Genomic DNA, 22,804 nt, shown 5'->3' with positions numbered 1-22,804 from the left:
CAACGATTTGACATTAAAAACCCCCATAATAGCAGGGCAATAAAAGAAAAAGGCCTCAATTTTAGTTCCGCCGAAATCCACGAGAGGTCGTCATTGTGACTTAACATCGCCAATAATATTCTACATATTTATTTTTCTTAATATTATACAGGGTGTTTCATTGGGAAACGGAAATACTTTAATTGTGAATAGAGGTCACCGAGGCGGTTCTAGGTATACTACATTTTTTGCCCTACCGACTTTTATATCCGAGTTACAGGGTGTTTGATCGATTTTGCTCATTTCTTTCCTAAGCCATAACTTTAGAATTACCCTGTATATTTTTTTAATATTTGGTACACATATGTCTCATTCAAAACCCAACCGACCGACATACTAATCATAATGAAGATCCAGGTCCGGATTAACAAAAAATTATAAAGTAATTGTGACCTTACAGCAACACCCTGTATATTGAAATTCTGAAAATCTGTTTGCATATTTGAAAAGAGCACAAAAAACTAAGTCTAATCGTTCGCTTCAATTTTTCGGCCAGACAATTTTATGACTTTAATTTTGAAATTATATTGAATTTTTTAAGAACTCGTGACATTATTAACTTTTAATTAAAAATTGTTAAAGCTATTAAATAAATACTCAATTTAAAATTAATCAATACTTATTTACCACATTGGAATGACCCAATTATTAATCACAAGAAAAATCCAGGTCCGGACTAACAAAAAAACCCAAAGTACTTGTGATCTTGAAACAACACCCTGTATATTGAAATTTTCAAAATTTGTTTGCACATTTAAAAATGCCACAAAAAACTGAGTTCATCGGTTTACTTTAATTTTTTGTGAAGGAAATTTAATGACTTTAATTTTGAAATTAAATATATTGATACTTTTAAGAACACTGAAATTAAAAAGCAGATTTTTAAAGCACTTCTAACAATACATTATTAAAGTTATTAAATTTTTTTTATTATAGGTTATTCACTACATGCAATCAATAAGCAAAAAAATTATAAGCATGTTAGTTGTTTGTTCAAAGGGGTGTAAGTATAAATTTGGATTTGTTATCCAATGATAACAAAGACTCCACTAGCCTCTTAAATTATTGAACTGTGCCCTGAAAGGGTTAAAGTTATTAAATAAATACCCATTTTAAAAATAATCAATAGTTATTTACGACATTCGAACGACCCACTTACAATCACAAAAAAAATCCAGGCCCAGATTAACAAAACAATATAAAGTAATTGTAACCTTGAAACAACACCCTCTACATTGAAATTTTCAAAATCCTTTTGCACATAGGTATGAAAAGAGCACAAAAAAGTAAGTTTAATCGTTCTCTTCAATTTTTTGGCCAGACAAATTAATTAATTTAATTTTGAAATTATGTCGAAATTTTTAAGAACTCTGGGAACTCATAATAAAAATTTCGATATAATTTCAAAAGTAATGTCATTAAATTGTCTGCACAAAAAATTAAAGCGGGACATTAAACTTAGTTTTTCGTGCCCTCTTCAGGTGTGCAAACGTATTTTAAAAATTTCAATATACACCGTGTTTTTTCAAGGTCACAATTACTTTGTATTTTGTTGTTAATACGGACCTGGATTTATCTTGTGATTAGTAATTGAGTCCTTCTAACGCAGTAAATAATAACTGATTATTTTTAAAATTAGTATTTATTCATTAACTTGAATGATTTATTATTAAAAGTGCTTTAACAACCTGCTTATTAATTTCAGGGTTCTTAAAAATTTTAATATATTTAATTCCAAAATTAAAGTTAATAAATTTTTTCACAAAAAATCAAAGTGAACCGATAAACTCGGATTTTTGTGGTCTTATATGCAGGGTGGTCAATATACAGGGTGTTGTTTTAAGGTCGCAATTACTTTGTTTTTTTGTTAATCCGGACCTGGATTTTTCTTGCGATTAATAATTGGGTCTTTCCAATGTGGTAAATAAGTACTGATTCATTTTAAAATGAGTATTTCGCCTTCCGGCAACGATACCGGGACAACTCAAAAAACGTGTTTCGAGAAAATCGAGTTTAAAGTTTTTGGAATTTTGCACAGCCATTTTAGGCTTTGAGTTATATACGTTTTTGACTAAAACTATGTTCTTTGTTTCAGTTGATGTCAAAGATTGCTTTTCAGTTCATTTTAGCAATCTTGTGCTATCACTCGATTTAATAATTAGCAATTAATTGAAAAAATTTTGAGTTGTCCCAGTATTGTTGGAAGAATCATTTCATTATTATGAATATTTTTGTGATCATTGTGGCATGCACACTGAGACGATTCAAAAGGTTTACTACGGATTTTAGCGTTAGCCCACTACCAGTCTGAATGTAATAGTGGACCTAGCGCCCTCACTCGGAGAGTATTGCACTTAAAAATGTCCCAGTCATGGCGGATTATAGAGCTTAAAATCCTCTATATTTTAGTGTAGACATCTCAAAAACGACCAATTCTGAGTTGTCCCGGTATTGTTTCCGGAAGGCGATTTATTCAATAACTATAATAATTTATAATTAAAAGTTAATAATACCTGCTTTTTTCTCAAAGTCGAGTTCTCAAAAAATTCAATATAATTTCAAAATTAAAGTCAAAAAATTGTCTGGCCGAAAAGTCGAAGCGAACCATTAGACTTAGTTTTTTCAATATACAGGGTGTTGTTTTAAGGTCACAATAACATTATAATTTTTTGTTAATCCGGACCTGGCCTTTTCTTGTGATTAGTATGTCATTCGGTTGGGTTTTGAATGAGACATATGTGTACCAAATATTAAAAAAATATACAGGGTAGTTCTAAAGTTATGGCTTAGGAAAGAAATGAGCAAAATCGATAAAACACCCTGTAACTCGGATATAAAAGTCGATAGGGCAAAAAATTTAGTATATCTAGAACGGCCTCGGTGACCTCTATTCACCATTAGAGTATTTCCGTTTCCCAATGAAACACCCTGTATATGCGAGTTGGTGTTAATATGATAGGGTCATCTCCAACTTGGTGCCTATGCTTTTTGTATACATCAAAGTTGCGCGTGAAGTTAGGCGTGTTGATGACAGTTGATTTTTTGGGCCGCACCCGATAATAAACTGTAAACCCCATAAAGAGCACGTCGAAATCAATCGAAAATGTTTATAATTACACAATCTCATAAATTAGTTACATCATAAAGAACATGAATCTCATTTCAACTATAAATTATGTGTAATATTACATCGATGTCTTTCTAAAAGACTTACCATTCTGTAATCATGTATAAAATAATGCTCTACGTAATAATCCAGACGGATTTTTACCTTAAAATAAACATCGAACTCGTCTGGTTCGGGTCCGTGCTTTATTTCGAGTCACAATTAAAATTATAAACATTAACAGGACATAATAAAGATTTAAATTGAGTGAGATTCATTCTAAAACTAAATCAAACGTCAACAAAATGCAAAATAACTATATTATGGTGGTATTTACATTGTTGTCAGATCTTCAGTTTATCTGGAAATCTAATGAACTTTTTTTATTTCAAATGGAGCGCTCTGTATATTTTTTTCAGTCCTTAATGTACCGTTTGATAAATGTTTTTCTAACCATCATCCAAGTTTTTTCTTCTTTCTGAGGGAGAATTTTATAAATTTTTCAATAAAATTTTTTCAACCCCCTTTAGTACATAGTGGTACTTTTTAAATTTTTACCCTAGCTCTCAAGATGGCTTTGTGCTCAGCTAGAATTTAAATATTTTACTTTTATATTATTTCCCTTTTAAAATACTTTGTCCCATTCATTCCTTTGTCATAAGTGTAAACAAAAACATATCACTCTTTTTCAATTTTTTGAAAAGTGTTTTGAGCGATTTTCACATCGAAACGTTACAATGGATGAAACATGGATTGAAGAACCGATTATTCAGCTCCAAAGATGGCGACAACGGTTATAAAGGTCACATGATAGGTGCTTAGCACGTGAAAGGAATTTTGTCATTGACTACCTTGAAAAAGCTAAAGCCATAATTGGAAAGTAGTACTCTCAGCTCAGAACCAAACTGGAGGTAAGCATTCGTGAAGACATTATAGTAGAAAAACATCATTTTCCATCAAAACAAGCCACCTGCCCACAAAAGTGTCTTAACAACGAATAAATTGAAGGATCAGCAGTATGAAGCACTGAAAGAATCATCATTTTCCATCAGAACAAGGCACCTGTTCGCAATAGTGTATTGGCAATGAGCAAATTGAGCTATCTGCAGTAAGAAACACTGGAATATCCATTTTTTTCCACCAGAACAACACACCTGCTCGCAAAAGTGCCTTAGCAATAAATTCAGGAATCTGTAGTATGAAGCGCTGAAAAATCCACCTTTTTTCATCATAATAAGGCACCTGCTCTCAAAAGTGTCTTGGCAATGAAGAAATTAAGGACCTGCAGTATGAAGCAGTGGAATATCTATCAGAACGAGGCACCTGATCACAATGTGTCTTGTTAATGAAGAAATTGGAGGATCTACAGTATGAAGCACTAGAATATTCATCATTTTCCGTGAGATCCAGGTACCTGCCAGTAAAAGTATCATGGCAATGCGGAAATGAAGCAATTTGTAGTATAAAGCACAGTACTATCCACCCTTTTCCCCATATTTGACCCCTTCGGACTTTTATCTATTCCCAAACCGAAGATCCTCTCAGCGTTTTTCGTTCAATCAGCTGTAGAGTCGTACTTTGGAGCACTTCCAGATAAACACTAACATAACTTTGGTAATTTAGTCGTAAAAACCACACAATTTGGAATGCTAGATCCTAGTTGACGTGATCATTTAATAACTCTACTTATTCTATCAAAAACAGAAGCACCATAGCTTGACCTCAGATTCCTGAGATTAAAATAGGTCGATTTAAACTAACTTACCTTAGTCCAAAAGTTGATAATAACCGACATACAGGGTGTCAAAGTTAAACTTTTAATTTATTTATTTTTGAATATTTCCTGACAGGCATGGGACAACAACACCAAATTTGGTAAGTGGTGCTGGTATTGTACAATCTACTAAATTATGTTAAACAAACGTTTCTGGTTACTACCAGAGGCGTACGACGGGGGAACGTGAATGGTTGACCCTTCCCAAATTCTACGCCACTGGCGTAATTGATATTTTAGTGCAATTTTTTGATTTATATTTCTATGTAAAAAACATACTCTTCATTCGTAACGATAAAGCCATTAGTTTTCGAGATATTTGAAGCTAAAAACGAAGGAGCATAATATATTAATCAAAATAAGTGTGCCTTTTCATTTTTAACTTCAAATACCTCGAAAACTAATGACTTTATCGTTACGAATGAAGAGTATATTATTTGCATAAAAAGTATTTGAGAATATAAAAATTGTGCTGAAATAGAAGTTTCATCAGTGGCGTAGAATTTGGGAAGGGTCAACCATTCGCTTTCCCCTGTCGTACGCCTCTGGTAGTAGCCAGAAACGATTATTAACATAATTTAGTACGGTGTACAGTGCCTACACTTTCTGCCAAGTATCACACGGATATGTCAAATTATTTTAAAGTATTCTTTTTTTTTTTTAAATAATTTATTCTTTATTTAAAACTTGTGTTCCCAGTACTATAAAACTATTTGACATATCCTTATGGTACTTGGCAGAAAGTGTAGGTACTGTACACCCTACTAAATTATGTTAAATAATCGTTTGTGGTTAATACCAGAGGCGTACGACAGGAGAAAGTGAATGGTTGACCCTTCCCAAATTCTACGCCACTGATGAAAATGCTATTTTACCACAATTTTTAGATTCTTTAATTCTTTCTATGCAAATAATATACTCTTCATTCGTAACGATAAAGTCATTAATTTTCGATATATTTGAAGTTAAAAATGAAAAGGCACACTTATTTTGATTAATGTATTATGCTCCTTCGTTTTTAGCTAAAATATCTCGAAAACTAATGGCTTTATCGTTACGAATGAAGAGTATGTTATTTACATATAAAGTATTGCAGAACCAAAAAATTGCACTAAAATAGAAATTCCGCCAGTGGCGTAGAATTTGGGAAGGGTCAACCATTCACGTTCCCCCGTCGTACGCCTCTGGTAGTAGCCAGAAACGTTTGTTTAACATAATTTAGTAGGGTGTACAGTACCAGCACCACTTACCAAATTTCGTGTTGTCCCATGCCTGTCAGGAAATATTCAAAAATAAATAAAATAAAAGTTTAACTTTGACACCCTGTATGCCGGTTATTATCAACTTTTGTACTAAGGTTAAGCTATGGCCCATTCTTTACCAAACACCCTGTATAATAAAAGTAAGTTGATTTATAGAGTATCTTAGTTGTTTCGTTTAATTTTAGAATGAATATCCCTCTACGAATTTGTATAACTGTAAAAATGATCATGTTCATAAAATTTCATACTTTGAATAAGAATAAAACAATTACATTAAAACAATATAGCACAGCACTATATATTATTGACTCGAGTTTATGTTCCGTGACCAGATGAGTTGATCTTCATTTTAACAGATTTTTAACCGCACTAAAACACTATCATTTCTCCGCATCCGGTAGTGGTAAGTTATAATCCAAAACATAAGTCTTCTTCTGCGTGATCTCGTCTATGGTCTGATTGGTACACTCACTGCCCACGTGATTAGGGGCACCACAGTTATAACATCCCGGTGGAGTCCTCGGGGGGTATTGGCTAGAATAGACAAAAGGAAAATAAGGAACGGTAAACGGGGGATAATTAGTGTCAGTCGGGGGAAAGGTAGGGTTAGGAAACTGAGCAGTAAATGTAGGCCTATAGGCTGGGTTATAGTGAAACATTGACCTGTTAGGCGGCAAAGTAGTGAACGGCTGTTGAAAACTATAAGGCACGGTACTGTTGCTGAATGGCGGCGGGGACTGCGTATCTGGCATCGGCGGGCCGGGGCTTACCCCAAACGGAGGCATACCATTGGAACGTGGCTTCGCATTCGCATCCCCTCCCCTCCCAGGTCCGTGGGGTGTAGTTGCGGGTGTAATTGAAGGGGTGCTAGGCGGCGTCTCATTCGGACTACTATTACTTGACGAATTAGAGTGGTGTAGAGCGTTCTCACCTTCTAGGTTCATCGCTTGTATTTGTTCTACTAGGTATGGTCGCATTTTTCCCATGATCGGAGGAAAACGAATACCATTTGGTTTTAGATCGGCAGGCCACATAATATCACGCTTGTCTTCTGCAGGAGTTAACTAGAATTACAGAGAAAACAGTATCAGATTGTTGCATTCTATATTTAACATGCATATAACTTTTTAACTTATATACGAATGCACATGATGACATGTACAGTTCGTGGTTTGACATTATTCTATTCTTTCATAGATGAAGCTACATGATAACGAATTGATCTACGTTTTGGCATCTATTTGATCGAAATTTTCAGATTAAACGGAGGATAAGGCAGACTATGAGAACTACCGCTGCATCTCAGTAGACCCTAGTCTAATGACAACTCAGTAAACCCTAGTCAAAAACGAATATGAACCACTTGAGCTGGAACAGCAAGCAGGATTTCGAATTGAACGATCTTGTATAGACCATATCTCCATTTTAAGCCAACTAAATGAAAAAAGAATGACAATAGAGAAAGATTAACAAGCTCCCGAGAATTTTAGGGTAAATAAGGGACTAAGGCAAGGCTGCAGGCTATCTCCAACACTATTCAAAATCCACCTGAATGAGGCACTGAAGAAATGAAGGAGTGAAGAGTGAGAAGAAATGATAATGCTCTGGAATGGGGCTATAGCACAAGAACAGGAAGATTATGGCAAAGCGATGAATACGAGAATACGAGCGATAAGGAAGTTAACTAAACGAAATACATGTGCATAGAAGAGAGAGAAAGAAAGAGAAAGAGAGAGATAAAGAAAGAAAAAGAGAGAGATTAACATTTTCAAAACCAGAGGGCACAAGTAGAGGACGACTACGAAGATGGATTGATGATGTGGAAGAACACCTAAAGATTCTAGGGGTCAGAAGATGGAGGGAAGTTGCCAGGAATCGACAGGAGTGGCGACTTCTTTGCGAGCTGGCCAAGATCCACAACGGATTGTCGAGCCACTTATGATGATGATGATGATGAGGAGGAGGAAGAGAACGATGGACTAAACTTAAATGATAGAATTGTAATTTTGTCATATTCCGAATATATTATCTAGTTGGGGCAAAAGATGGAAAGAAATGGACACACTGAAACAGAAACCGAAGAACGAATCATAAAAGGGAAGAAAACAATAAGTGCACCAAATTAACTATTCTGGTCAAAAACTATCTCTAAACAAAAAAATACAACTATACATGGTGTTTCATTAATAATTGTCCATATAGTAACTCGAGAAACATTAGCACAAAATACGAAGATTTAACCTAAAACACTTAAATAAAATGTGGTTCCTTGCTGAGTTACAGGGTGTTTTATCTAAAAATTTAAAAACTATTTTTGCTCAGCATTTTAAAACTATTCGACGTATACTTTTAATACTTAGCAGGAAGTATAGGTACTGTACAAACTACTAAATTATGTTAAACCAAACGTTTCTGGCTATTACCAGAGGCGTTTACAGGGGAAAGTGAATGGTTGCCCTTTCCAAATTCTACGCCAATGGCGAAATTGCTATTTTAGTTCCATTTTTGGATTCTCCAATACTTTCTATGAAAATAATATACTCTTCATTCGTAACGATAAAGTCGTTAGTTTTCGAGATCTTTGAAGTTAAAAATGAAACGACACGGTTATTTTGATCAGTGTATTGTGTCGCTTCATTTTTAATTTCAAATATCTCGAATAGTAATCATTTTATCGTTACGAATGAAGAGTATATTATCTACATAAAAAGTATTGCAAAATCAAAAAATTACACTAAAATAGCAATTTCGTCAGTGGCGTAGAATTTGGGAAGGGTTAACAGACACTATCCCCTGTCGAACGCCTCTGGTAGTAGCTAGAAACGTTTATTTATCTTAATTTAGTAGGGTGTACAGTACCTACACTTTCTGCCAAGTATGATAAGGATACGCCAAATAGTTTTAAAGTACTGGGTACAAATAATTTTTAAATTTTAATCATATGAATCATATCATAAATTAATCAAAATAACTGCCGTTTCATATTTAACTTCAAATATCTCGAAAACTAATGACTTTATCGTTACCAATGAAGAGTATATTATTTACGTAGAAAGTATTGATGAATCTAAAAATGGCACTAAAATAGTAATTCCTCCAGTGGCGTAGAATTTGAGAACGGTCAACCATCCACCACCCCCTATCGTACGTCTCTGGTAGTAGCTAGAAACGTTTGTTTATCATAAATTGGTAGGGTGTTTAGTAGACGCACTTTCTGTTAAGTATGAAAAGGATACGTTGAATAGTTTTAAAATTTTTAGATAAAACACCCTGTAACTCAGTAAGGAACCACATTTTATTTAAGTGTTTTAGGTTAAATCTTCGTATTTTGTGTTAAGGTTTCTCCAGTTACTATATGGACAATTATTAATGAAACACCCTGTATAATAGTACAGTGGAACCTCGATAACTCGGATTAATCGGGACCGCGGCCGATCCGGGTTATCGAAAATCCGGGTTATCCGGAGAATATAGTAAAAATTAATAAATAACCTCCATTACAATTACAAAAACATGAAACACATATGCACAGTACACATCTAAATTACGTATAGTTGTATAGAGTGTAGAGTTTTGTTCATTTCTTGGTAAAAAACTCAGTCATACTGTAGAGATGTACCGACACCATAATATGGTAGGTCTGGATCCTGCGTACAAAAAAAAATTGATAAATAGCAAGCTGAAAATTTGTTATTAGCTTAAGGGTGTCTAGTCGGACAAACATTAATATATGGGAACACTGGAACAGGGGAAGTTTTAACTATGGAACAGGTTAAAAATTTGGAACAGTCAGACCACGAAAACGGCACATGTATTTTTTCCGACAGAACAGACTTAAACTCTCCGAACAGAGATTAAACTCTCATGCAAAAATCAGACTGCTATTTATCACCAAATTGGCGTTTTAATGAGTGGAACATGTAGAATATGTCAAATGACAGGAATTATGACAGGTGATAAATAGCAGTCTGATTTTTGCATGAGAGTTTAATCTCTGTTCGAAGAGTTTATGTCTGTTCTGTCGGACAAAACAAATGTGCCATTTTCGTGTTCTGACCGTTCCAAATTTTTGACCTGTTCCACAATTAAAACTGCCCCTGTTCCAGTGTTCTCATATATCAAAGTTTATCCGACTAGACACCCTTAAGCTATTAATAAATTTTTAGCTTGCTATTAATCAACTTTTTTTTCATACGCGGGATCCAGACCTATGGTAGCATAATATCATATTATGATGCTGCAATAAATTTATTTTAAAGATTCGTCTTTATCAATCCTACCTAATGTTTCTAGTTTCTTTTCCATTGTCACTGCAACATTTTTACGTTTTGTTACCATTACGTAGACAAAGCAAACACAATCTGAAGCACGATTACATTACAGAACGGAAGTGATTAATAGGCTGTACTACACACAATACAAGAATTTTTAAATAGTCACGTCTTTTTTAAACAATGCTAAGACAGTTTGACATAAATAAAGAAAAAGGAATACAGACAGGTGTCTGTTCTTTCCGATAAGCTGAGACGGTCGCTCTGGCTGCCGCCGTGTGCATGAATCATTTTTACTATTGTACTTATGTGTTCAAATTACACAAATACACATTATCTCTGAAATATTATTTGGCCTACATACATTTTTATTTGATAAAATTGTTAAATTGTTTATTTGTTAAATTTTTGTCTGATGAAAATCGGTCCGGGTTAGCCGGACTTCCGGGTTATCGGGGGCCGACTTATCGGGGTTCCACTGTACTTTTAAAAGCGTTGTACTTTATGGAGGTGAAACCTGGTAACTCACTAAGAGAACAGGACAAAACGTTCTGGAAATGGATTTTTGGCGCAGATTAGCAGATATATATCCAGAATGATGCACGTAACACGTGCATCACATAATTAGACATATCATGGATAGAACAACCACCATCATAGAAAATATACAGCAAAACAGCTTATTTGGTACGGACATGTACAGAGAATGACAGACAATATCCTACCGAAGTCAATATTGGATTGGCAGTCACCTGAGCCAAAAAAAAAAAACGAGGGGAACACAAAAGAACATGGCTTGATGGAGTACAAAAGGCAACGTCTGAGAGAGATCTATGACAAGGCAACTGGGCTGATAGACGTTAATGGAGACTGAAAACCGGAAGGCACAGAACGCTATAAACCGAACCAAATAGAAGGATATACATAATTAAATAAAGTCAAGAAAATGGGGTTGGACAGACAACAGACTATGTAAAAATAGCTTCGGTATTGATCAAAAATTGCCCCAGAGTGAAATACCCTACGAAAAAAAAGAGCACGCCCAGCATAAACTTATAGAGGAGAACATCAATTATGGAAGAGATGAGATGCTAAGATGGTCTTGGAACCAGATGAAGACTTAAATAAAATTCAAAACTGTAAAGTGAAATGGTTCCTATAGTCGGAGAGATAGAAGCGGATTTTGTGCGTGATAAGTAATATAGAAAAACTATACGGGAATATGTTGAATTAGTTGTGTACATGACTTTCAATAACGGCCGGAAACCAGAGTTGGGGCCGAGGGTAGTTATAAGGGGTCAAAGTCGCGGATTTTATTATTTTTTTTATGACGCTAATGATCGAGATAGTGCACCAAAATTTGGGAATAAGTAGGTCATGACGTAACTAAGTAAAACCTCTAGGGGCGGAACGCTGCGTGGCCGACAAAGGGGTGGGGGTAGGGGTGAATATAAAAAATATAAAGGGTTTTTTGCGACGTTCGTGATTGAGATAGTGCACCAAAATTTGGGAATAAGCAGATCATGACATTATTAAGGTGATACAGTAGCGATCAACAGGTAGCCAAAACGCGTTCCAAGATTGCGGCTGTAATTTTGAATATTTTTTCGAGATATTTGGCACACGTATTCGTAATATAATAAAGAATGGCGGTACAGAGCCCAATTTGAAAAATATATTAATATGTGGAAATTACTCTAATTAAATACAACATTAAGAAAACGAGCCTGTACCGCCATTAAGAAGAACAAAAAAATACACTTTCTTCAAATAAACTTTTTTATCCGATGCCTAGATTTTGTGTCATTTTGGAACTACTAATGAAATAAAAAATTTTAGTAGTTCCAAAATGACACAAAATCTAGGCATCGGATAAAAAAGTTTATTTGAAGAAAGTGTATTTTTTTGTTCTTCTTAATGGCGGTACAGGCTCGTTTTTTTAATATTGTATTTAATTACAGAGTAATTTTCACATATTAATATATTTTTCAAATTGGGCTCTGTACCGCCATTCTTTATTATATTACGAATACGTGTGTCAAATATCTCGAAAAAATATTCAAAATTACAGCCGCAATCTTGGAACGCGTTTTCGCTACCTGTTGATCGCCACTGTTTCCTCTTAAGTAAAATCCCCAGAGCCGGAAACCAGAGTTGGGGATGAGGGTAGTTATAAGGGGGCAAAGTCGCCTTTTTTTTTTTTGTGACGCTCATGATCGAGAGAGTGCAACCAAAATTTGGGAATAAGTAGATCATGACGTAACTAAGTAAAATCTCCAGGGGTGGCACGCTGCGTGGCCGACAAAGGGGTGGGGCAGAGGTGAATAGAAAAAATATAAGGGGTTTTTTTGTGACGTTCGTGATTGAGGGAGTACACCAAAATTTGGGAATAAGTAGACCATGACATAACTAAGTAAAATGCTCAGAGCCGGAAACCAGAGTTGGGCATGAGGGTAGTTATAAGGGGTCAAAATCGCCGTTTTTATTATTTTTTTTTGTGACGCTCATGATCGAGATAGTGCACCAAAATTTGGGAATAAGTAGGTCATGAGGTAACTAAGTTCAATTTCCAGGGGTGGAACGCTGCGTGGCCGATAAAGGGGTGGGGGTAGGTGTGAATATAAAAAATATAAGTGGTTTTTTGCGACGTGCTAGATTGAGATAGTGCACCAAAATTTGGGAATAAGTAGACCATGACTTAGCTAAGTAAAATCCCCAGAGCCGGAAACCAGAGTTGGGGATGAGGGTAGTTTTAAGGGGCCAAAGTCGCAGTGTGTATTATTTTTTTTTGTGACCCGGCACAACATTTGTCCCCCACGCAGTGTTCCGCCCCTGGAGATTTTACTTAGTAATGTCATGATCTACTTATTCCCAAATTTTGATGTACTATCTCAATCACGAACGTCGCAAAAACCCCTTACATTTTTTTATATTCACCCCAGCCCCACCCCTTTGTCGGCCACGCAGCGTTCCACTCCTGGAGATTTTACACGTAATGACCTACTTATTCCCAAATTTTGGCGCGCTATCTCGATCATGAGCGTCACAAAAAAATAATAAAAAACGGAACTTTGACCCCTTATAACTACCTTCCTTCCCGACTCTGGTTTCCGGCTCTGGGGATTTTAATTATTTATGTCGTGGTCTACTTATACCCAAATTTTGGTGCACTATTTCAATCACGAACGTCGCAAAAAACCCCTTATATTTTTTATATTCACCCCTACCCCCACCCTTTTGTCGGCCACGCAGCGTTGAGCCCCTAGAGATTTTACTTAGGTACGTCATGACCTACTTATTCCCAAATGTTGGTGCACTATCTCGATCATGAGCGTCATAAAAAAAATAATAAAATCCGCGACTTTTACCCCTTATAACTACCCTCGGCCCCAACTCTGGTTTCCGGCCGTTGGTGAAAGTAATGTACACAACTAATTCAACATATCCCCGTATAGTTTTTCCATATTACTTATCACGCACAAAATCCTCTCCCAGCTCTTAGACTACTATTCATGGAGCCTTGTTTTAAAAATTGATCTTTCTGCAGAACCCGCGTAGTACCTAAAGAAACGAAATTTGAAATATTTAATAAAACTTTAATCACTAATTTTATTAATAAACCATCTTCGAAACATGAAAATTAACAATTGAACAATTTTATTTATATTTCTCTGTTTTATTAATTATTTTGCATTTTTTTCGAGTCTGATGATTTCTTGAATTCCTGAATACATTTCTTTAATGACATCTATTTCAGTAAGTCCCAATCGTCTTTTATTCGAAATATCGTAAACACCTCCTTCAGCTTCAGTGTGTTCTCCACGCGTACCTCTCACTTGAAGATTATAAGAGCTCGCAATGCTATTAAGTTTGTTCATGTCTGCGGCCAATTTGGGCACTTTGATGTGCACCGAAGCTCTTATAGTAGTTCCCAAATTGGTAGGACAAAACGTCAGATAACCAAATCGATCACTTCTGATGTACTTGAGCTTCTTTTCCAAAGTAGTCACGGCAAGTACCCACCTGGCGTACACCTCCCCCAAGTTGCCGCCTTGTTGTAAAGATATGATGCGTATATGGTCTTCTTCGTTAACCCACACCAAAAACGTTTTTTTATTATTGAAATAGATTCCTCTTCCAGTTGGCCAATATCGATTAGAATTAGCTGCCTCCAAGAATCTATCTCCTTCTTTAAAGAGAAAATGGTCGTCAATGAGTTGTTGTTGTTGTGCAGGCGTCATATCGTGAAGGGCTATATACTGACCGGCTAGCTCGCCTGGTAAATCCTTCAAAGCAGCAGTTACTCTTTCTTCGAGTTTTTGGTACAACTCTTCTGTAAGACCCGGATTAAAAGGATAACCTTCTACAGACCTGCAACACCGTATTCTAGTAGACACGATATGTTGTTGATTCGGGTCCAAGTTTCCGATACTGCTTATATCTCCAAAATCAGTAGCAGGATGCACGTCAGATTTTCTAAATCCGTGATAATCTTGGATAATAGCGTCGAAGAGATCAGCAAAAAGGTCGTAACATTCTGGATCAGCAGCGTAAACACCTATTCCAGAGTCTAAATTCACCAAACCAGATTGGATGCAATCGAGAAGTGTCATACCAAAGGCAGTTTTCTTCGTTTTGAGTTTGTTAAATACTTCTGCCGTTAAATAACGCTTTAATAAGGAGTTTGAATCGGATTTAATCAGTTCTCGATATCCTCGTTCCAGTTTCGCAACCACGTCTGGATGTGCTTTTCCTTTTCCGCATTTTTCGTCGCAACTGTGACATTTTGCCATTTTACACAAACAATTTGACAGTCTTTTAAACGGACGGATCATTATGCACGTCAACTACATGTCACAGCTAACTTACTACAAAAATTTTGACTATTAAAGTAATGTTTACATGCACAAATGAATCTCCAATAAAAATTCGTAATATACCTGGTCCATTAAAAAGTTACATTTAAAGTTCAGTTTTCAAAAGTAATTTTTTTATGTGTGGTGGAATTAGAGTAAAGTGGGGCAGAAGTATGCATTTACTGTTAAATGAATTGTAATTGTTGTAAAAGTGATAATTGCAACGACATTGAAAATGGTTATTCATTTTTGATACTGATAAGCCGATACACCCAATTAGTAAAAGCTACTGGCTTATTACACCATGTAAGTATTAAGGCAGAAACATATTTGTCTGACCGGGGTCCGGACAAATAATCCCCGGACAAATAATCCCGGACAAAAAATCCCCACAAATTATCCCTGGACAAAAATCCTCGGACAAATAATCCCCGGACAAAAAATCCCGGACAAATAATCCCCACAAATTTTTTGGACAAAATATCCCCACAAGAAATCCCGGACAAAAAATCCCCAAGAAATATTTGCTGTCGAATAGTTCTCTAAAAGTTTTCCCGAAATTTTAACAAATTTCGAATTCCAATTCCATGTTGAAAACTTCAAATTTTACCTAACAAAAGAGTGTGAGTTTTTTCAAAAATCGTGGAAGATATGGGGAATGAGCTAAGGCCCCGTTTTCATGACAGGCGCTTAACGTGCATTTACAACTATTCTTTTTCTCATGATCATCTTTCAGTGCGTCACAGTTTTTCGATTTCTCTCTAACGCATTAAATTGTATGTGACAGAAAAAAAGGCACGTCTGGGAATACTTCGGTAATTATTCTAGTTCGGTGATTATTCTAGTTGTCGATAGATGGCGCCATAATCAAAAAAGAATTATTTATTAAATAAAATAATAATATTATCAATATAATCTGTACAATTTATAAGACTATACAAATGAAAGAAAATACCATTTTATAAATGCAATAGACACAATTGATTTGGTTTTATTCCAAATTGAAAATAAAATTTGACAACTGTCAGATTTAACTAAAATGTCACGTTAGAATAAATGTCATAAATATGTATTATCACGGACTTACCTTTTTTTCTATAATTTGTGACGCACTGAAAAATGTTCATGAAAAGGAGAATACATACATTTTACTGAAGACCGTTCACATGCTAACTCGCGTTTTAGGTCATTAAGACGCGCGTTTTTTTTTTCTTTTTTGGCTTGGACTATGGTCAATCAGCCAGTCTCAATCAAAAGTAAATGTATTAAAGATATTGCCAATTAGTGAAACTTGGTTATTATAATATTATTATAATTTTTTACTTCTTATTTACCTACTCATTACAGCTAATGTACATACTATGTTAATAAATATAAATATATTACACTACTTAATGTTTATGAAGAACACATAGTGTATACATTTTACAAATAAAAATATTAATGTTAATATTAAAATAAATGCATTCTTTTTTGTATTTTATTTTAGCTTTTTTTTTTGTCACTACGATAGGATTGTCAACCCGGTTCAACCCCGCGGAGGTTTAAATCCTCTTAGTGATTTTTTCTTTAATTTTTTTTTTTTATTTATTTTTTTTTTATTTTTTTTAATATTTTTTTTAATATTATTTTTAAACATATTTTACAAATACCTATAACTAATTACAATAATATTTTACTATCCGACAAGAAAGATACCAAACAGTCAAAAATTTTCTTTTTATTCAGTGACAGAATAAAGAGAATATTTACAGGGAGTGGGATGTTCTGGTCTATAATTATTTTAATTAAGTGATTGGTTAGGTGTTTATGCTTTTTGCATTCAAAAAATATGTGGTTCAAGTCACTTTTAACCTCACATTCTTGACAAATATTCGAATCTAATATGTTTATTTTAAATAAATGTGCAGGATAACATGCATGTCCAAATCTAATTCTACTGATGGTGGATATGTATTTGCGAGGGAGGGTGAAATTCTTATACCAAGGTTTTTCCGGAATAATCGATTGTATCAAACTGTATTGTGTTGTTGATATGTACCTTTCCCAGTGTGTTTTCCAGCTCTTCATCTGTTCAGTTCTAAAACAAGCAAAAGCATCTAGAATGCAGGGCTGATATTTGGTTACTGTTCCATGGATGAGGGAATTTTTAGCTAATTGGTCTACATGCTCATTATGTGTAAGTCCTGAATGTAAGACGCGCGTTGGCATATGAACGGTCTCAAAGAAAACGTATGTATGTAGTTGTAATCGCGCGCTATCAAAATGCGCGTCAAGCGCCTGTCTTGAAAACGGGACCTTAGCTCACTTCCCATATTTTCAACGATTTTTGAAAAAACTCACACTTTTTGTCATGTATAATTTAAAGTTTTCAGCATGGAATTGGAATTAGAAATTTGTTAAAATTTCAGAAAAAATTTTAGAGAACTATTCGACAGCAAATATTTCTTGGGGATTTTTTGTCTGGGATTTTTTGTGGGGATATTTTGTCCAAAAAAATTTGTGGAGATTATTTGTCCGGGATTTTTTGTGGGGATTTTTTGTCCGGGGATTATTTGTCCGGGGATTATTTGTCTGGGGATTTTTTGTCAGGGGATTCTTTGTCCATGGATAATTTGTGGGGATTTTTTGTCCGGGATTATTTGTCCGGGGATTATTTGTCCTAGCTTCGTCTGACCCGATACAACACGACACAATGCAGCCCGATGCGACAGATATCTGGCATACAGTTTTACATCTTCTTTTTCCTTTTGTATAGACATAACTGTCTGTTTTTTCAAAGTGCCTCTAGTAAGTTGTCACTCCATCGTTTTCGTGGTCTTCCAACTGATCGTCTTCCTATTGGGGAACCGTCTCTCGCTATCCTTACTACTCTATTTGTTGTCATTCGGCTTATGTGGTCTTTCCATTCTATTCTTCTGTTTCTTACCCACTTATTAATGTTGTCCACCTTGCATCTCTCTGCGTCGGGCCGTGTTTCTGCCGCGTATGTCATTATTGGTCTGATGACTGTTTTGTAAATTCTGCCTTTCATTTCTTTTCCGATATTTTTATTTCTCCATATTGTGTCATTCAGGCAACCTGAGGCTCTGTTCTATTCACTTGACCTTCCACTTCTGTTTCTAGATATTTAAATTCCATCACTTGTTCTATTATCTGACCCTCCAGCTCCAATTTACATCTTATCGGATTTGCTGTTATATCCATGCATTTTGTCTTTTTTTTGGGGAAATTAACATGTTAAATTTTCTGGCGGTTATGTTAAATTGGTGCGGCATACGTTATAAATCATCTTCACTTTGAGAGATTAGTCTCGCATCGTCTTTTACATGTATACTTCATCTAATTTACTAACCGTTGCACGTCATCCGCGTCATAGCCCTTGACGTCACATGATACCAACACGAAATATTTAGGCGGTAGGTGTGTTCTTTTTTAGAATCACGTTGCCGAATACACTGGAATTACAGCCACTAGACATATTTTATTATATACGCGTAAAAATAATATTTGAACATTTCTATTAATGTTAACCTAAAGAAATATACAATAATATATTTCATTTAATTTGTATAAATGGATTATAAAGCGTTTTTATGAAGCACATTTACTCGAATCACACTGTAACTGTAATCGAACGAAGGTGACATTTTAGAATAAATTGGTAACATTTATTTGACAGTTGCGGTGATGACACTTCATATTTGTTTATATTCTTTATTATAAGTATCTGTTTTATTATATTTACTGTTTTTATTATTTACTTTACTATAAAAAGATCCTCTACTACAAAAATATAAATTTCACCTAATTTTATCACGACTTGGAATAATCGAGGTATCTGACAACTTTTTTAGTTGTTATTGTAGACATATACAAAGAAACCTACCGGCTTCATGCCAAGAGTTCGGAACCGTTTTTTAATTATTAACAATGCAGTGCAAAAACGCTTGCACTGCAAATCTTAAAAGATTATAACTTAATTCTTGTTCTCTATTTCTTAAGTTTTTTACTTATTTACATTGAATATTAATTTGTTTTGTTGTATAATCCACGTTTACAATAATTATGTGATCTATTTGATTTAAAATGGATTCAGGATTTTTTTATACTTTGGCAACTATGTCCCCTTAGATATCTGGCGTAGATAATGACGTGCAACGGTAAGTAAATTAGACGGACTGTAAGTGGTTATATTTACGTTGGGCTGCATCGGGTAGGATGGCATAGCTCTACGTGCGGTAAATATAACCACTTACATGTAAAGCTCTATGCCAGATATCCGTCGAATCGGGTTGCGATGCGTCGGATCGCATGGCGTTGCGTTGCATCGGGTCAGACAAATATGTTTCTGCCTTTAAGGAAATCATTCAATGTTATTGTTATTCACCTCAAAAATTAAACATTATTTATTTCATTATATGAAAACATTATTCGGTTGTAAAATCGTACTTTTGCCCCACTAGTAGGGCAAGAATACGCGTGATGTGGGGTAAAAGATCGCAGTCAAATCAAATTTAAAATATGTAGTTCTTTATTTCAACTTGTTTTATTAAAAATAAACAAATTCGACACTAAAAACGGTTAAAAAATTAAAATATCGAAAATAGTTATGGTTCTCCTATTTATCTTATTAGGTACTCCTTCATATGGATAACAGTCTTCATGCCACCACTCATCACAGTAGCTATATTGCACCAAGTCGTGAGTTTCAAAAAATGTTTCTTCACAACCGGAACATGCTACGTCATCTTCAGAATTTTGTAAAGCTTTTTTGATTTCATTTTTTACCAGATCGTCTTTTTGTTTTGCAGCAAAAACGTTTCGTTACCCTTGTTTTTGTTTTCTTCCCTTTTTTTTTTCATTCCTTCTTCTAGTTCATTTTTTACCGGAGTACTGGTCAAAATCATGGATTTCTTTCCTAATAATTGATGCGATTCGACCATTACTTTATTTTAAGATTTTAAAACTTATTAAAACTTGCTGTCACTACAACTGTTTGTGAAGGTTTGTGCAAATGAAGACTCCAAGGTAAAGGTCACTTATCTTCGATTCCTTACATACTCGGTCAGGCAGTGCTTAAATCTTACAGATCTTGTATCCACCAGATCATAAGATTGACTAAAGTTATTTCCCAGTGTCTGAATCCTGTTAATTGGAGAGAATTTGCCATAGTTGGTGTGAAAGTGTTGAAAGTTAATGTTTTACAGAAAATATGGGCATGTCTCTAAGAATTCTAGAGCTACATCTAAAGTTGATAAGACTTAATAAATCAGAACAGTCGGTGGTATGATCAAGTAGTTTATAGAGAAAAATTAAATCACATTTAGTTCTGTAATCTTTTAAGGAACTGATATTTAGCCTTGACCTTAATTCCACCGAAGACATGTTCTTTAAGTTTAATCTATACGCACAAATCCGGAGAAACTTATTTTGAATTTTTTCAAGGGTGTAAATATGGTTAAAATAGTATGGTGACCATACTATAGATAGACCATACTTATGATATATAGGGTGGTCGGAAAGTCCCTTTACATTAACGAATTGCTGTTGTACTACAGAGCGAAAAGATAATAACACAATTTTGTTTGTAAGTTATTTATTAATTATTTATTTATCTAAAACATATTTGTGCATACCTCCATTGTCGCAACACAACTTAATACGACGCCACGTTCGTATGCTTATCCGTCTCAGCATGTCCGGAGTTACTGACATAAAAGATTGGCAAACTCCGGTTCGCAAGTCCTCATTTGAAATATATCTGCGTTATCTAATCTTCTCTTTAATGAAACCCCACAGTGCATTGTCCGACTTTGTCAAATCTCGACTTTTTGGAGGCAGTGGAATTGGAGCACCTCGCCCAATTTATCAGTCCGGGAAGATTTCATTCAGGTGATTGCGAACACGCGCCATCTTGTTGAAAATAAACAAGGTCTTTACTTGTAAATCCTTTTTCACGTGGTCTCGCATTGTTGACCGTGCAATAGCAAACTCTGCAGAGCGTTTCCGCGGCGACTTCATCGGTAAACGTTCAATGGAATCCTCAATGCTGGCACAAGTTTTAGATCGAGTACTTGGTCTTCCAATTCTTGGTGCGTCGAGAACGGTTCAATGAAAAAGCCTTTTTCGCCCACGACATTAAAGTTGGTCTGGAAGGTGATGGTTATTTAAAACGAAAAACAAAATCATTCATAATGTCGGCCATTGTTTTATTGTTATGACGACGTTCGTGTATCCACACTGCAGCCACCAAACCCTCTTCAATTGTATACTCGCTAGTGTCCGCCATTACGTTTCATTCGCAACTGTTGTTGTCTATATGCGTGACCAGACAGGTGCCCTTAACGATGCGCATGCGCCGGAACGCCAACAAACATTGGCGCGGTGTTGAAACATTATTATTTTTTGTGTAAAGGGACTTTCCGGCCACCCTATAGAAGGTGAAGTGCGTACGTAGAATCAGTTTTTCTATTATTGAAAGCCCTATTGTGTTCTGCTATGCTTTTGTCAAAAGTTCTGCCAGTTTCACCGATGTAAGTAAAAAAAGTAATCAGAAACCAAATAGATTACATAATGGTGACAAAAAGATACCGTAATGCCGTGAAATCTACTAAAACTTACCCTGGAACTGATATCGGTTCGGATCATAATCCAGTAGTATCTGTGTTAGAAGCTAGACCAAAGAAAATGAGAAAAACCATCATCCCAACGTTAGACTTAAGTCAGCTTAAAAGTGAACACCGACGACAAACAGTGCGCGAAGAAATCAACACCGACCTCAGTGTAGCAGAAAACCAAATCCGCAGAACAGACAACATAGATGAAAAACTGAAGTATATAAACACTATAATAAGAACTACGGGAAAGAAACACCTAACCAAATCTCCAAAGAAACATAAGGTGTGGATGACACCAGACATACTAGAACTAATGGATGAAAGACGCAAATTGAAGAATAATTCAGAAAAATACAGAGAGGTTGATAAGAACATAAAGCAAATAATAAAGAAGGCCAAAGAATCATGGATTAAAGAACAATGTGTAGAAATGGAAGACTATGAAATAAAGTATGACACATTCAATATACATAAAAAAGTAAAAGAACTTACAGGAACCCAAAGAAGACATCAAATAAGTTTGCTTAAGGACAGAGACGGAAATATTATTGTAGACTTAACAGAAAAAATTTATAGATGGAGTGAATACATAAGAGAATTGTTTGAGGACAACAGAAATAACATTGACAAGGTAAATGGTGAAACGGGACCTGAAATCCTAAAATGTGAAGTAGAAATGGCACTTATAAATTCCAAAACTGGAAAGGCAAATGGACCCGATGAGGTTCCTACTGAATTACTAAAGCTCTTGAATGATGAATCAATAGGTATAATATTGCACTTATTTAACACAGTATACAATACTGGTATTATACCTCAAGAGTGGCTGTTGTCTACATTCGTTACACTGCCAAAGAAATCCAATGCAAAAGAATG

General features: G+C 35.1%; 2 protein-coding genes across 5 annotated transcripts in view; both read right to left on the bottom strand.

The window, feature by feature from the left end:
• Positions 1 to 321: 321 nt before the first annotated feature.
• The window catches only part of LOC114324470 (uncharacterized), a 56,844-nt gene continuing 34,361 nt past the window's right edge, over positions 322 to 22,804 (bottom strand). For 2 of the 4 annotated variants that reach the window (XM_050645648.1, XM_050645711.1), the window contains exon 6: positions 323 to 7,245. In XM_050645648.1, coding sequence (XP_050501605.1) covers positions 6,562 to 7,245 — 684 coding nt within the window. In that variant the 3' untranslated portion in view covers positions 323 to 6,561. Of the gene's footprint in view, positions 7,246 to 22,804 lie in introns of all 4 variants that reach the window. The other 2 variants (XM_050645752.1, XM_050645806.1) reach the window with 2 other exon arrangements.
• LOC114324471 (arginine kinase-like) lies at positions 14,028 to 15,296 on the bottom strand. The gene has a single exon (XM_050645882.1). It carries the CDS (start codon positions 15,285 to 15,287, stop codon positions 14,136 to 14,138), a length of 1,152 nt encoding a protein of 383 aa, XP_050501839.1. The 5' UTR covers positions 15,288 to 15,296; the 3' UTR covers positions 14,028 to 14,135.

This window comes from Diabrotica virgifera, chromosome 1, assembly GCF_917563875.1.
Source record: "Diabrotica virgifera virgifera chromosome 1, PGI_DIABVI_V3a".
Classification (NCBI taxonomy): domain Eukaryota; kingdom Metazoa; phylum Arthropoda; class Insecta; order Coleoptera; family Chrysomelidae; genus Diabrotica; species Diabrotica virgifera.
Note: the sequence above shows the minus strand (reverse complement) of the source record. Positions and strands in the feature narration are given on the sequence as shown.

Coding starts and splice junctions, on each gene's coding strand:
- LOC114324471 (XM_050645882.1), bottom strand. CDS start 15,287: ATGATCCGTCCGTTTAAAAGACTGTCAAATTGTTTGTGTAAAATGGCA.